Here is a 14,518-nt window from a genome sequence, read left to right on the forward strand (position 1 = left end):
TTCACACAGGTGTCCTAGCAGAGTAACCAGCAGGTGTAGTTCATCCCATTAACTATGGACATTTTCCACTAACATTTGACAGCCAGAAAGTGTCCCAAAGCTTTGTTGTTTTATCATTTAAAAGCTGACAAACATCTTTTTGAGAAACGTTCTTTTGGTGCTTGTTTTGTGTTTCCTTAATATTTTCTAATCTAATGCAGTACCATTCATACATTATAAGTGTGGCCCAAGTGTTAATTTTGGAGGCACGTTAGATGAAATTGAGGGTGTGTTTAGAACTGACGTCAGATTAGCATTGATTGCTCCACATGTCCAGTTTTATGTTTCCTGACCCCCTGTCAGAGATGGAGCTGTGAGCCTTTTTGGATGCTGATGTAGATGCCAGCTCTGTTTTAGGTCCTCAACCTGTTACACTCAACCATTGCCATCTGTTCCCATTCAAATGGCTGGCTCCAGGAGGAAGGGGTGTTGCTCTCTGCTAGCAGGAGGCAGATTCATCTGGCACAAAGGCAATTAGCTCTTGTTGGGAGCGCTTTGGGGCCTTTAATTAATTAGTGGCATGTGTGCATTTTATAGAGTACTTAAGGACCTGCTACTCTCAGATAGTATAAGAAAAGGTGGTAATTGATATGTAATTGTGTTTAAGGCAGCCATTATAATGCACTGAAGAGATATTAGCCTCTGACTCTTTGAAGCATGTTGTTTTTCAACACACATGTTTGATTTTGCCATAGATCAGGAAGTGTCCAAAACCACTGGATTGAAATTTACTCCTTTGTGGAGCATCTTGCGGAGAAATTTATAAGGTAAAGTTCTTAAGTTTTGATGCACAATTGTCCTGTAATCCCTTTAAGGAATAATATGTGAATCTTTATTTACAGCCCAATGTTACGAATGTCCTTCATTGTCTTTTCAACTCGTGGAAACACGATTCTGAGACTCACAGAGAATAGGTATGACCAAACACGCATCCCGGTCCTCTATGGACACTTGTCCAAAACACCATTAATGTTGCAAACAAATACACATTTTTTTTCTGCATTGTAATAACATTCCTCCAACATTTGTAATTCAGAGATGATATTACCAGAGGCTTAAATATGTTGAGGAGACAAATACCAGGAGGTGATACATATATGAATCTTGGATTGAATGAGGTATATTTTTCTTTTTGAAACAACTGAATCAATTTAAATCCTCTACTATGGTTAAAATTCCTGCATTAATGCTGTAAACATCAAATTGCAGGCAAATCAGCAGATATATCATGGAAATTATGGTAAGCGTCACCTTGAATTACCATGCAATTCATTCACACTTTTACTATGGGAAAATCAAGCCTCAATGAGATGATGTTTATTTCACAGGGACAGCCAGTGTGATCATAGCACTGACGGACGGGGAGTTAAACGACCATCAGCTTGTCACAGCACAGCAAGAGGCAAGTACACAAGCCAGTGATGTCGTAACGGATGTGGCGTGTTCTCTGGCAGATGTGTAATTGACAGTGGCATTTGCTTAGTAATAGAGCTGACTGTGTTTTCCCGTCTATGTGCAGGCGCAGAGAGCTCGGTCTTTGGGAGCCATTGTATACTGTGTGGGTGTAAAAGACTTTAATCAGACACAGGTAACACAACAACATTGTACAATGAGTTGCTTTGTGCCTCAGATTTGAACCATAATAACTTTTCCGTTCTGGGGTAGTCTCAGTTAACCTGTATTGACTATATTGTATTGCTTGTTTAGCTGGCCACAATTGCAGACACCATAGAGCATGTGTTCCCAGTTATTGGAGGATTCCAGGCCCTTGAAGGAATGATAGACTCTGTAAGTGTCTCTATTTCTCTGTCTCTGTCCATGAGGGAGTGAATCACCTAAATTATCCCTTTGCGTGTGTACAGAATACAGAAGTCACTTTTAAAATTGCAAGAGTTGGCATTTCGTGGCTGTTATCAACAAACATGGATGCCATGCCAACCGTTTAACTCAGTTGGAGTCAAATATTTTTGTCAAAAGAAATATAAGGGACCAGGACGGAAGCCACCTCAGTGTGGAATTAAAGAAGTAAAGTAAAGTGAAAAATGTAAAATATGAAATAAAGTTGCATCGTGTAATGTAAAGTCACACTGTTAAATATAGTAAATATTGTGAGTTAAACAGTCAAGTTGCTAGATAAAGTCACGTTGTGAGACAATAGGTGTGTTCGACTTGAAGCGGCGCTGTGCAGGCCGATCGGTGTATCACTGCAAATGCAAAGTTACTTATAGTTAGTACAATGTATAAAGTGGACTACCGAAATAAAGTCAGGTGCCTATGAAGTCACATCACAAGAATTTAGTAACATTGCAAGATATAAAGTCACATTGCAAGATATAATGTTGCAATTTGGAGATATCCCAAGTCACATGGGTCACATGGGCACATTTATTTATTGTATAAATAAATAAGCTTTCCATTGATGTATGGTTTGTTAGGATAGGAGAATATTTGGCCGAGATACAACTATTTGAAAATCTGGAATCTGAAGGTGCAAAAAAATTGAAACATTGAGAAAAATTATTTTAAAGTTGTCCATTTATGTTCGCGATTGTGCTGCATTCACTCCCAAAAATAAATGTTTGATATATTTACGGTAGGAAATGTACAAAATATCTTCATGGAACATGATCTTTACTTAATATCTTAATGATTTTTGGCATAAAAGAAAAATCGATAATTTTGACCCATAACAATGTATTGTTGGCTATTGCCACAAATATACCCGTGCGACTTGTGACTGGATTTGTGATCCAGGGTCACAATTTTGCTACTGACGTTCACAGAGAGTGATGTTACAGCATTACCAGTTAAAAGTTCAGTTTGGCTAAGGTCTGTCTGTATTGACTATTAATTACCCAAGCACTGTTTTTTTTCTTTCTTCTTTTAGATCATCAAGAAATCCTGCATTGAAATTTTAGCAGCTGAGCCGTCCAGTGTATGCGCTGGTGGTAAGAGTCAACTCAGCACTTGCCATGGTCTTTTTTTGTTGTTGTAATAATTAAAAATAAATGTAATTTACATCTTGATTTAAATCAGGATGTTAATAAAATAATATGAGAGGACAGTGCGCAAACATTAATACACAAAAAGCTGTGCTAATTTTGTGAAAGCCCTAAGCGTTGTAATGATGGCTCACGAGTTGCGGTCTCTTGCACTCACCAGAAAATGAAAATTGATCATGTCTGGGCAGAGCTAATCCGCCTGTTCGCATCACCAAGGAGACGGCGCTGTAAGTGCACTCTCGCGCAGTAAGTGCATGCTAATAAGGTCATGTCAAGCCACATCCATCCTCTCTGGCCTACACACCAGTGCTCAATGTGGCAGGCCTGTCTGCTGAGCAGCAGCCAATTAAACAAATGGGCATTTCACTGGTTAAGGCGGAGCGGAACTGCACCGCAGTTATTCGGCAGCACTTCGGCTAGACAACAGATCCGATGTGGCAAACTAGGCCAGGAAGAACCAGCCAGGCAAAAAACACAGCTCTCTTATTTCACTTGAGCATTCCTAACAATAAGTTCTCTGTCACGTTGTGGGACATCAAACCTTGAAACACACAGAGGGAGAGAGAGAGAGAGGGCATGCAGTGACCACTGGCAAACGATGATGGTTAAAACAACAATACCCCTGCAGTTTGACCACACACTCACACTGTTTCGTCGGTAACACTTTACAATAAACTTTCATTTGTAAAATAAACTAACAATGAAACATATGTGTACAGCATTTATTAATCTTAGTTAATGTTAATTTCTACATCTACTAATACATTTTTAAAATAGAAATTTGGATCTGTTAACATTAGGTACTGCACTGTGAACTAACATGAACACTCTATGAACAATTGTATTTAACTAACATTATAAAGGTTAATAAATGCTGTAAAAATGTTTTGCACTAGTTAGCTCATAGTTAGTTGATGTTAACAAATGAGACCTTATTGTAAAGTGTTACCTTTGCATAAGATTTTAATTTAGTTAATTTAAATAAAAATAATCTCTTTCAATCATTATTTGGTAACACTTTACAATAAGGTTTCATTAGTTAACATTAACATTATTGAACTAAGAATGAACAATACTTCTGCAGCATTTATTGATCTTAATGTTAGACTAAATAATGTTAAATACATTAGTTAATGAACTGTGAACTAACATGAACAATCAATGAACAGCTGGATTTTTATTAACTAACATTGACAAAGATTAACAAATACAGTTACAAATGTATTGCTCATGATTAGTTCATGTTAGTTAATACATTAATATTAACAAATATGAGACCTTATTGTAAAGTGTTACCCATTATTTGTATTAGATTAGATTTAAAGGGATAGTTCTCTCAAAAATGTTCAAATGTTGTTACAAAGCTGTATGAATTTCTTTTTCTGCAGACCATAAAAAAAAATATTTTGAAAAATGTGTCTACACAATGAAAGTCAGTAAAGACAAAACAACATTGGACCCCATTGACTTCCATTATATGGACAGAAAATACTGAGAGATTGTTTTTTTTTATTGTTTCACCTTGATCTTCTTTTGAGTTCTACAGAATTTTTTTTATACATTCAGGTTTAGAACAACATGACAGTGAGTAAATAATTACATTTTTGGGTGAATTATCCCTATATCAAATATCTTTTGTTTTTTATTTTGTTGATGACAACAAACCACATAGATAGACTAACACATAGATTAATGAACATAATCCTTAATGGAAACATTATATTACAATGAATGTCATAATTAATGAAACATATTGTGGTGTAATTAAATCAATCCTTGAAGTAATGCACTGTGAAAATTGCTATTAGCCATAAGTGTGCTATATTCCTCGAAATATTACAGTTTAGCCGAAGATTCATTAGATGCACGGGACTCATTTGATCGTGGTTAGTGGTTTGTTTTTGTTTAGTGTTCTGTGGAGGCAGTTCCAGTGTCTGACAGACTCAGCGATCAAACTGATGAGAAGTGACCAGCCCGTGCAGCCTGCAAACAGGCCATCACTCGCTGTTTTGAGAGGAGGCCCAGCCATCAAACGTGACAGCAATCGTTGCTTTGATTAACCCTTGTGATTCTGCTGCACCCCATCCCCCATTCGGGCGGTGATTGAAGTGTCCGTGCTCGGACGTGGCACCTCTGCTCTAAACAGCCCGAGCCATCAAGCTCTCAGGTGTGGATGGGAAGCGTCAGCTCTCCCGTGCAGCACAACGGGCGTGAGCCGACAGCGTACCAGCCCCTGCCCACCATCTCGCTGCCAGCGCTGCCCGCTGCCAAGCCAGTGTTGACCTTTTTACCCCTGCGCTGTCCTGTCAGAACCCGACACACCATGTCTGACAGTAACGCGGGAAGAAAAGGACATGGATGTTGATGCCCGGCCTCTAAAATTAAATGGAATTAGCCATTTCAGTTGTATGGACGTCACATTAAGCAGGCATGAGCAAGGGAGCTGGGCAAATTTAGACGCAGAGGTGGGGTGGAGAGGGGCTTCTGCATGGCAGACGGGATTAGTATAATTAGGGAGGAAATGACAGGTTAATTGGAACGGATGGGAGTGGAATTTGTTTTGGTAGATCCATGATGAGACAAGAGACATGCTGAGAATTCTTTTCACTCAAATTTTCCCGTGACCAGCCTTTTCGTTAATCGCCAGGTCTCATGTAGATATACTGGATGAAGGACCTTTACAGTCAACATGATATTTAAATTAATTCAGTTTACATTGTAAATGCACACTCCTGGTCTTGTGATCTATTCTCAGATGCATGATATTCCGAAGAATAAAATTGTCTTTATAATCCTAAATCGAAATGAAAATTCATCCAATCTATTTTCTAAATGCATGATCTTATTGTGAACGTTTCATCTGTGCATGCTTAATTTGTTTTGTTTAATTTACCTCGTAATTTTCGATCTTTTGGTGAAACGACAGACTTCTCCCTGATGATGTATCATTTAGTCTGCTTAAAACACACTATACAATCAATTTCAAAATCACATTCAGCCTGTCCTGTCTCAATCGAATCAACTACTGATGGACAAAAGACAAAAAAAATATTTTTTTTGTTAATCCGTTTCATTCAAATGTACGCCACAATACGGAAAAAGATCTATCGCTACTTCTGTTACATCGCAACTTTAATTAAAATTCAATAACTCTTTCTCTGAAATAGCTTTCCTTTTCTGCGAATGTCACTTAGGCAATGTGGGCTATTGAATAATGGTAACCAGTAGCTTATTTAGGCATTATTTTAGCAAACTCTCATTCAGAGTTGGTTCCATCTTGATATGTAATGGCCACTTTACACAATCCAATCGATTCCTGATTAATAAAGTCGTATTTCTTAACATATTTGTTGAATATCCTCATTTTACGAAAGTGCAGTGAGTTGTGAATGGCTAGTTAAATTGACTTCAAGGCTTTTTTAAAAGCTTTTTTAGGTGTCTATTGGAGGTTTAAAAAAATCTACTATATTTAGGGTTTGATATACTTTAAATGCTGGTGTAAAAACTGTCAGAAGAGAACTGAGACTTACAGTATAATGTTATTTCTCACAGCAGTAATATTCTCCTCCTGACCTTTCCTTACCGCTATCTTTCCTTATGGCACACTGCACAGAATGTTTTTCATCCTGTGAACTTTACACACTTAAATGTTAAAGGTTTACAACCAGAACATTTTCTAAAAGTGTAGCATTATTCAGAGATGAATCAGTACAAATCCACTCAAATCTCCCTCAGTGCCACGAGTAAGGTCACATCCGCTCTGCATCCTTTGACGCCCGCTGAGACAGGTTCTAAGTGAGGGTGTTTTTCTCTCTAACATATGCTGCTTAGCAGCCGTCAGAGGGTCTACAGCATCGCCCGGGGGGTCTCAAAGGTCAGCTAGCCAGCTTTGTCGGCCACCAACGCAGCACCCCCAGCTACACCACTCCAAGAGATTTGCGAACCTCTTCACTTTTATTATTAGCACCACTGGAGCATATGCATTTGCCCAGTTGAGTTGAGTGTTCCTGAAAGGTTAAGGGTGGAAAAAAAATAAGAAAACCTGCCCTCTGGCTGAGCACACTTTATAATTTCACAGTATGGCATTTTTTTTAAAGGTCTACATGAGACAAAGATCTAAAAAACAGGCACCGCCTTGTGTAGGAATTTTTGTCATACTATATTTCAGTATAAATAGTACATAAAAACAATATTTAGTCTACTTTTTGGTTACCTTTTTCTGGAAAAGAAGCAGAGGAATTTCACTATGTAGTAAAGGGACTTGCTAAATGTTTATTATTATTATTTGTGTTTTTTTTAAGATTCTTTCCAAGTGGTTGTGAGGGGAAATGGATTTTTGCATGCCAGAAACATCGATCAGGTTCTGTGCAGCTTCAGAGTCAATGACACAGTTACACTGAGTAAGTAATATTACATTACAAACAGTACTTTTTCCTTAAATTTTCCAATGACACATTTTTTAAGACTTAACAAAACACAAAAATAATGTATGCAACACTATATGCACTCTATGACTGTTTCTTTTATAGCAATAAAAAAGTGTCATCAAAATAAACCTTTTTCTTGCAATTATCTTTCAGATGAAAGACCTGTCAGTGTTGAAGATACGCTCCTTCTTTGTCCCGCGCCAATCATAAATGAGGCTGGAAAGTAGGTGCTCTTCATCCTCTCACTTTATTTTTTAATGCATTGGTACCCTTGAAAAATTTGGGTCAATGTCATTTGGAATTATTCTTATCAGTCAGTCTCCACGCACCCTAACACATCGAGACAACAGGCATGTGGTATAATACATAAAATGAGCGTATAATTAGCCTCTCTGAGAGATTAGTCACCATGGGCTTGACCTGCATGAGAAGTTTCTAGTGAGTGTGCATGTTAGCCCAAAGCTCCGGTGGTTTTCTGAGCTGAGAAAGAAAAGAACAGACAGTTAAAACACAGAGCCGACCGTATCCACATCAGCCGGAGCCGAGCCCCGGAGACTGACTACAGGTTACTTTTCAGGCCTTCTACGACAAATGAGCTGCTGCTGGCGGCTCATTTCCCTGCGAGCCCTCCAAATAATTATGTGTACTGGCGGCTCTAGACACCTTGAGGATTTCATCTGTCTTGTTCTTGTCAGGAAAATTCCTTGAGATGCCAATGAAGGAGCGTCTCATGCCACCTTAAGCAAAACAGGGATATTTTTTTAAATCTTGGTCAGCCTAATACATCACTACACACACTATATGGCAGCTGATGTTGACATATCGATATGCAGCGTTTTACATTCATTCAAAACTATTGTGACTGATTGATGGGTTCTTGGCCGTATTTGTTGTAAACTTTATCCTAATGCACGTTTGTGGATTAAGAACAACATTGCCCAAGATTATGGAATGCATCGTTTTTTATTTATTTATTACAATTCTCTAGAATACTGATTTCTGATTGGTCAATTGCACCATCCAACATCCGTCAAATATTTCTTAATTTTCACGATCATCCATGGCAACAGTGTACTGTTTATCACTCCACTCATCCGGATACTGAAACCAGCACTATTTGTATTTCTTTCGTTTCACACGAAAGACTCACTCTCTCTTTTCATACAAAACGGTATTTTGAATTAGCTTTCTATTATCATCTAGAATTAGATTTCTAGCTATTTTATATTTCTATAATTTTTATATTTTTCAGCTTTAACATATTCATTTCAGTTTTATTTTTCTAATTACAGTTCTCCAAACTAAACTTATATATATTTTTTTTAGTTTTTCATCTAATATTTATATTGTATTATTAATATTGTTAAGATGATATTTATTTCGCGATATAATGACATGTCTGCATGCCATTATTTGGTTTCAGAGATCTCGTAGAGTCTGGGTCTCTCAAAAGTCAGCCAGATGTGGTATGTATTCTTATAAGGGAAAACAGAGATGAAACATTCCATTATAATCCATTTACAAGGAAGGGTGGGATTATTTAGGCTAATTAGAGCCAATGGAGAGTCTCTTGAAATTAAACATATTTCCATCCTGTTATGCAAACTTTGATGTTGGGAGTAATAACACAGTAATAAGACCAACCATTGAGTCAAATAATGTCTGTATAAAGTGATTCCATTGTAAAAGGCCATTTGAGTTTTTGAGGGGTAAGAAAAAGGCAATTTTAGGGCAAAGTCTGCCCTCTCCTACTCCTCTGCATCCACGTCTTTTGAGACGAAGCTGTCAGTGCTGTCACCTAAACGCGTGGTGACTGAGTGGCCTCCTGAAGACGTGCTCAAAAAGAGCCAGCCGCTTCCTGATTGATGGAAAATGAGATGGATCTGTCACTGGACCTCCCTCCACACAACCCCCCCCCCTTCCTTATCCTGTTGTGCCCCCTTTGAGCCCATCCCCCATCCTGCCAAAAGAGTGGCACTAGAAGGGGTGTGCAGGACCGACAGAGAGGAGTTGGGGCAATACCCCTGTAGTAACTTATATTCTGCTCCGTCTTCTCCCCCACCAATACAGACGAAGAGGGGTCGCCTAAATCAAGAAAGCTGAGACTTTTTCCACTGTACCAGCACTGTGAATGCCCATGGTAGAGCCAAACATCTCTGATATTGGGAGAAATTCCATTTTTGAGAAAGTTGTCAGGGGGAACTGGACGTGGCATTGTCAGTTTTGATGTCCATAGACAAGTCTTCGTAAGTCAGTCACATGACAAACACTTCTTTTTCATCTCTTTCTTATCACAGGATTATAAAACATGTTTTACTGAAGATCTTAAAAAGACTTATCACATATAATCACTATATATCATTAACAATATGTAAAACATTTACTCTTCCATTAAAAAAGTTTGTGGTCTTTAAAAAAAAACAAAAAAAACATTTTATTTCACAAGGACACCATTTATGATATTACAATTATTTATTTTACATTTTCTATACATCAAATAAACTTGAAAATGAATCATGGTTTCCTCGAAATTAAACAGCACAACTGTTTTCAACATTCATAATAAGGTTTGAGCACAAAATCAGCATATGAGTGATTTCTGAAGATTCATGTGATACTGAAGACTGGAGTAATGCTGCTGAAAATACAGCTTTGCCATTAGGAATAAAGAGACGAAAGACGCCCAGAGACAACAGCCCAAGGTTGAGTCGAGGGAGGAGCCAACTGGGGGGGCGACCGACGGAGGCGGAGCCGATGGATCCCAGGGCGCAGATGGAGAAGAGTGACATCGCTTACACAGGAGGCCTGGGAGATGCCTGAGGACTGAGGTAATACCGGTGTGATGGAGGGCTGAGGCATACCCGAAGGAAAAGAGGAGCCTACTGCAGCCGTAGGGTGGAGGAATGGAGCATTGCGGAATGGAGCATTGCGGAATGTCCGCAAGACCAGGGCGGAATGACGACTGACCAAGGGGGAGCTGGTGGGATGAGGGAACCTGGTGAAGAAGTAAGGCCGAGGGTGTCTGGTGGAGCCGAAGGTGGGAGGAGCCAAGATGGAGCCGACAGGCCGAGACAATCTAAGGCGTAGCCACTGGATTTATCCGCTCAGGCACTGATGGTGGTTGTAGGACCTGAGGCTAGACGTGAGTGCTTGGCATTGCAGGAGATGAAGGGCTGACGACCTCCAGCAGAGGGCTGGAGAACTGGCTGAGCAGGAGGCAGATGAAGGCTAGACAGGGTCGAAGGTAAAAATACATTGTCCATGCAGGTGTCTGTGCTGTCTAGAAATGGCGCTGAAAAATCTGAAATGGGGTGGGTGACGATACCTCTGTCAATCAGCCAGGAAGAAAATCCTGAGAAGCAGAAGATTCAAGCAAAAGTCTCAATTTGATTCCCATTGACCAGTCCCTTTGGCTTGTTGTTTGTATTCCGGGATATAAAAATGCATTGTTGATCTACTTTAGATAGCACTTATCAGTCAAGTTCCTGTTCCTACATGATTTCAGCCTGCTGGTCTTTGAGTGTTTAGTTAGTATCCATCCAAGAGGAATGCATTGGAAGTCATTTAGGCAGCTGTGTGAAACATACATTAACCACTCTTTTTTTTAAATCCTGGCTCCAGATTACACATTTAAACAAGAAAATGCTGATCTTAACGGCTTTAATAATAACCACATAACAAGCTCACACATGTCCATCATAGGAATGCAATGAATGTGCCTTTTTCAGCAGGTGTGATTGAGGTGTTTTTGTTGTGTTTCAGGGTGATATATCTGCAGGTTAGCATGAATGAGGGATTGTCCTACATCACAAGTTCAGTGCACATCACTACTGCTGAATGTGTAAGTACATCTGTCTTCCTTTGACAAAACCACTTCTGCCTGTAAGAACATGAATGGCAGATTGGCTCACGCCAATGATTCAACCTCCCTGAATGTCTTCTCAAAGACTATTTGACATTGTTGTTTGCTGTCTACATCTTGTTTGGTTCCTTTTCCCTTCTCTCTTACCCTTTCTTTTTCTCTTATGAGGTCTCCTCTGCTTTCTTTCATCAGAGGAGTCTGGTTTTGTCACGTAAGTTAAAATTAGCAGCAGTAAAAAAACAAAAAACAAATTCCATCTCTTGGAGCAGCCATTTGCCCTGTTCTTCATTCTTCTTACTATTTGTGTTATGCCAGTAAATACTCATGAAGATGTATGTTTGTATCTCTCTGAGTGCAGTTTGATGGGACTATCCTGCTCATCTCATTACTGGCTGTTTTCCTGTTGTTGGGTCTGGTTCTGATGTGGTGGTTCTGGCCTCTGTGCTGTACAGTGGTACGTCTGTACGTCTCACAGGTCGAAGCTGTACATAATTAACATTTACAGTGGTAAAAAAAAAAGTGTTTTGACAATTAAAACACAATTTAAATGTATGAATGTCATTGCATAAGATAACACAAAACATCACATTTGTTAAAGACTCACAATCACACTTTTCAGCCATAGCAAAAAATTTATGCAAGCAGTTCAGTTTAATTTTTATTATTGTTATTTATAAATCATGCATTTATTTGTTATTAACACAAAATTTAAAAAAATTCAGCATTTACTCTCCCTCAAGTTGGTCCAAACCTGAACAAGTTTTTTTCTTCTGGTGAACACAAAAGAAGATATTTTGAAGAATTTTAGTAACCAGTATTTTTTTCCTACTATGGAAGTCAATAGCTACGGTCAACCGTCTGGTTACCAACATTCTTCAGAATATCTTCCTTTGTGTTCACCAGAAGAAAGAAACTAATACAGGTTTGGAACTACTTGAGGGTGAATAAATTCTTCCTTGTTATTAATGATAATCAGGTGTTTATTTGTTATTCACACACTTAAACATGCATTTAACATTGTCAGTATATATTATTGTTATTCAAGTCAAGTCAAGTCGACTTCATTTATATAGCGCTGTTTCAAAGCAGCTTTGCAGTGATAATAGGAAATTAAAGTAACAGATTGTTTTGGCTTTACAGCAGCTCTAGATATTATATAGATCATGCATTAATTTGTGTTATTCACACATTTAAACAGTGATTTGACAATATTGGTATATTAATTATTATTATTATTATTATTATGCTTTATGTGTTATTAAAACTTAAAACAATGATTTAACAATGTTGTAACATTCCCCCAGTGACATTAACTCTGATTATGCTTCATGCAATGTAATGCTTTTATTCTTTATAATATACTATTTATAGTGTTTCTGTTTGTACTGTACTGCTCTTTGCATAGATTACATTCTTTCGCTGAGAATTATTTTTCTTTCAGGTCATCAAGGAAGTGCCTCCACCCCCTCCCCCTGTGCCCGTGAGTCTAACTCCCTCTAACCTCATTTTGTGCTCATGTTTGTGTATGTGTGTATTTAGGCACAGCATACACTCAAATGTACCACGGAAATTTAGAGCCGATATGAATCAGGAGTCAGGACAATTTAAAAAAAAATAATTGTACATGATAGAATGACTTACTCTCATAAGCTGAATCCAGTGCATTCCAGAAATGCCATCATTTCTTGTAAACCACATTCCCTAACACTGCCAATATCAGCTACTAAATATGAGTGCAACTGTTTTGAAAAGCTGTCCGTCACCATTTAAGGGCATTTTCTATGGCACAGCCGTGTAAATAAAGACAAGTGAGCAGTGTAAGTGGACACAGTGCGAATCACAGGCTCAACCGCAGGATGACTGAATGGCAAAATTCAGGGAAAAGGGCTCATAATGATCCTCTTGTGTTTGCTTTGTTTCCAGAGGTCAAAGGCAAGCAGTCACTGAGGCTGATAGGAAATAAAAGAGCTTTGTGGAAATGGCTTTAGTGTGTGCATCTGTGCTTCTTACCACTGAAAGTGCAAACAAGGAGCTCTGTCTCTAAGGCTTCTCTTTGATTTGGAGACACAATGTGGTTGCTACTTTTTTAACTAACATTATTTGACAGTGTCTTTGTGTTTATTCTTTCTGTGTAGGCTAATGTGTTGAGTTTGCTAACGGCGAATTTAAAGGGATAGTTCACTTTGAAATAAAATTTTGGTATGTTTTAGCTTACCTCAAGGGCATCCAAGATGTAGGTGTCTTTTTTTCCGCAGTAGTTTCAATTTTGATATTTTTAGGTCAAACCGTTCTTGACTGTCAGTCAAATAATGCAGGTCTATGGTCACCACCTCAAAGAGCATGCACAGAGTCCAAATTAAAACAATTCCACATTGTCCAAATTAAACAATTCCCCATCGTAAGTACACATTGATGGCCTAAGACACGAAACGAGCGGTTTGTGTGAGAATATATATACACTAGATATCGCCTTGGCTACGGTTTCGTTCCAATGAACTGCAATAGCCAAGGCGATATCTAGTGTATATATCTATACCCGCCCGCGCCCTCAGATCATTTGGACGCGGCTGTGTTCAAGAGATAACAACGATATAAATACTAGTTTTCTCACACAAACCGCTCGTTTCGTGTCTTAGGCCATCAATGTGTACTTACGATGGGGAATTGTTTAATTTGGACGATGGGGAATTGTTTTAATTTGGACTCTGTGCTTGCTCTTTGAGGTGGTGACCATCGACCTGCATTATGACTGACAGACAAGAACGGTTTGACCTAAAAATATCAAAATTGAAACTACTGCGGAAAAAAAGACACCTACATCTTGGATGCCCTTGAGGTAAGCTAAAACATACCAAAATTTTATTTCAAAGTGAACTATCCCTTTAAAGGGACAGTTCACCCAAAAATGAAAATTCTGTCATCATTTACTCACCCTCAAGTTGTTCTAAACCAGTATGAATTTCTCTCTGCTGCTGAACACAAAAGAATATATTTTGAAGAATGTCGGTAACCAAACAGTTGATTGACCCCATTAACTTCCCTAGTATTTTTCCCTAGTGTTCCCTTGTAAGTCAGTTGGGCCCTGCAGCTGTTTGGTTACCATTATTCTTCAAAATGTATTCTTTTGTGTTCCATAGAAGAATGAAATTCAACTTGAGGGTGAGTAAATGATGACCGAATTTTCATTT

The 14,518-nt window shown here is 38.5% G+C and overlaps 1 protein-coding gene across 2 annotated transcripts in view; it reads left to right on the plus strand.

Moving 5' to 3' along the window:
* antxr1d (ANTXR cell adhesion molecule 1d) overlaps positions 1-14,518 on the plus strand; it is a 28,867-nt gene that overhangs the window by 5,651 nt on the left and 8,698 nt on the right. For both annotated transcript variants that reach the window (XM_082154909.1, XM_082154908.1), the window contains exons 2-14: positions 735-806; positions 882-953; positions 1,076-1,157; positions 1,249-1,279; positions 1,368-1,441; positions 1,559-1,627; positions 1,747-1,827; positions 2,927-2,987; positions 7,343-7,441; positions 7,622-7,691; positions 11,231-11,309; positions 11,689-11,784; positions 12,772-12,810. In XM_082154909.1, coding sequence (XP_082011035.1) covers positions 886-953; positions 1,076-1,157; positions 1,249-1,279; positions 1,368-1,441; positions 1,559-1,627; positions 1,747-1,827; positions 2,927-2,987; positions 7,343-7,441; positions 7,622-7,691; positions 11,231-11,309; positions 11,689-11,784; positions 12,772-12,810 — 849 coding nt within the window. In that variant the 5' untranslated portion in view covers positions 735-806; positions 882-885. The remainder of the gene's footprint in view (positions 1-734; positions 807-881; positions 954-1,075; positions 1,158-1,248; positions 1,280-1,367; positions 1,442-1,558; positions 1,628-1,746; positions 1,828-2,926; positions 2,988-7,342; positions 7,442-7,621; positions 7,692-11,230; positions 11,310-11,688; positions 11,785-12,771; positions 12,811-14,518) is intronic.

This window comes from Leuciscus leuciscus, assembly GCF_965113295.1.
Source record: "Leuciscus leuciscus genome assembly, chromosome: 22".
Taxonomy (NCBI): domain Eukaryota; kingdom Metazoa; phylum Chordata; class Actinopteri; order Cypriniformes; family Leuciscidae; genus Leuciscus; species Leuciscus leuciscus.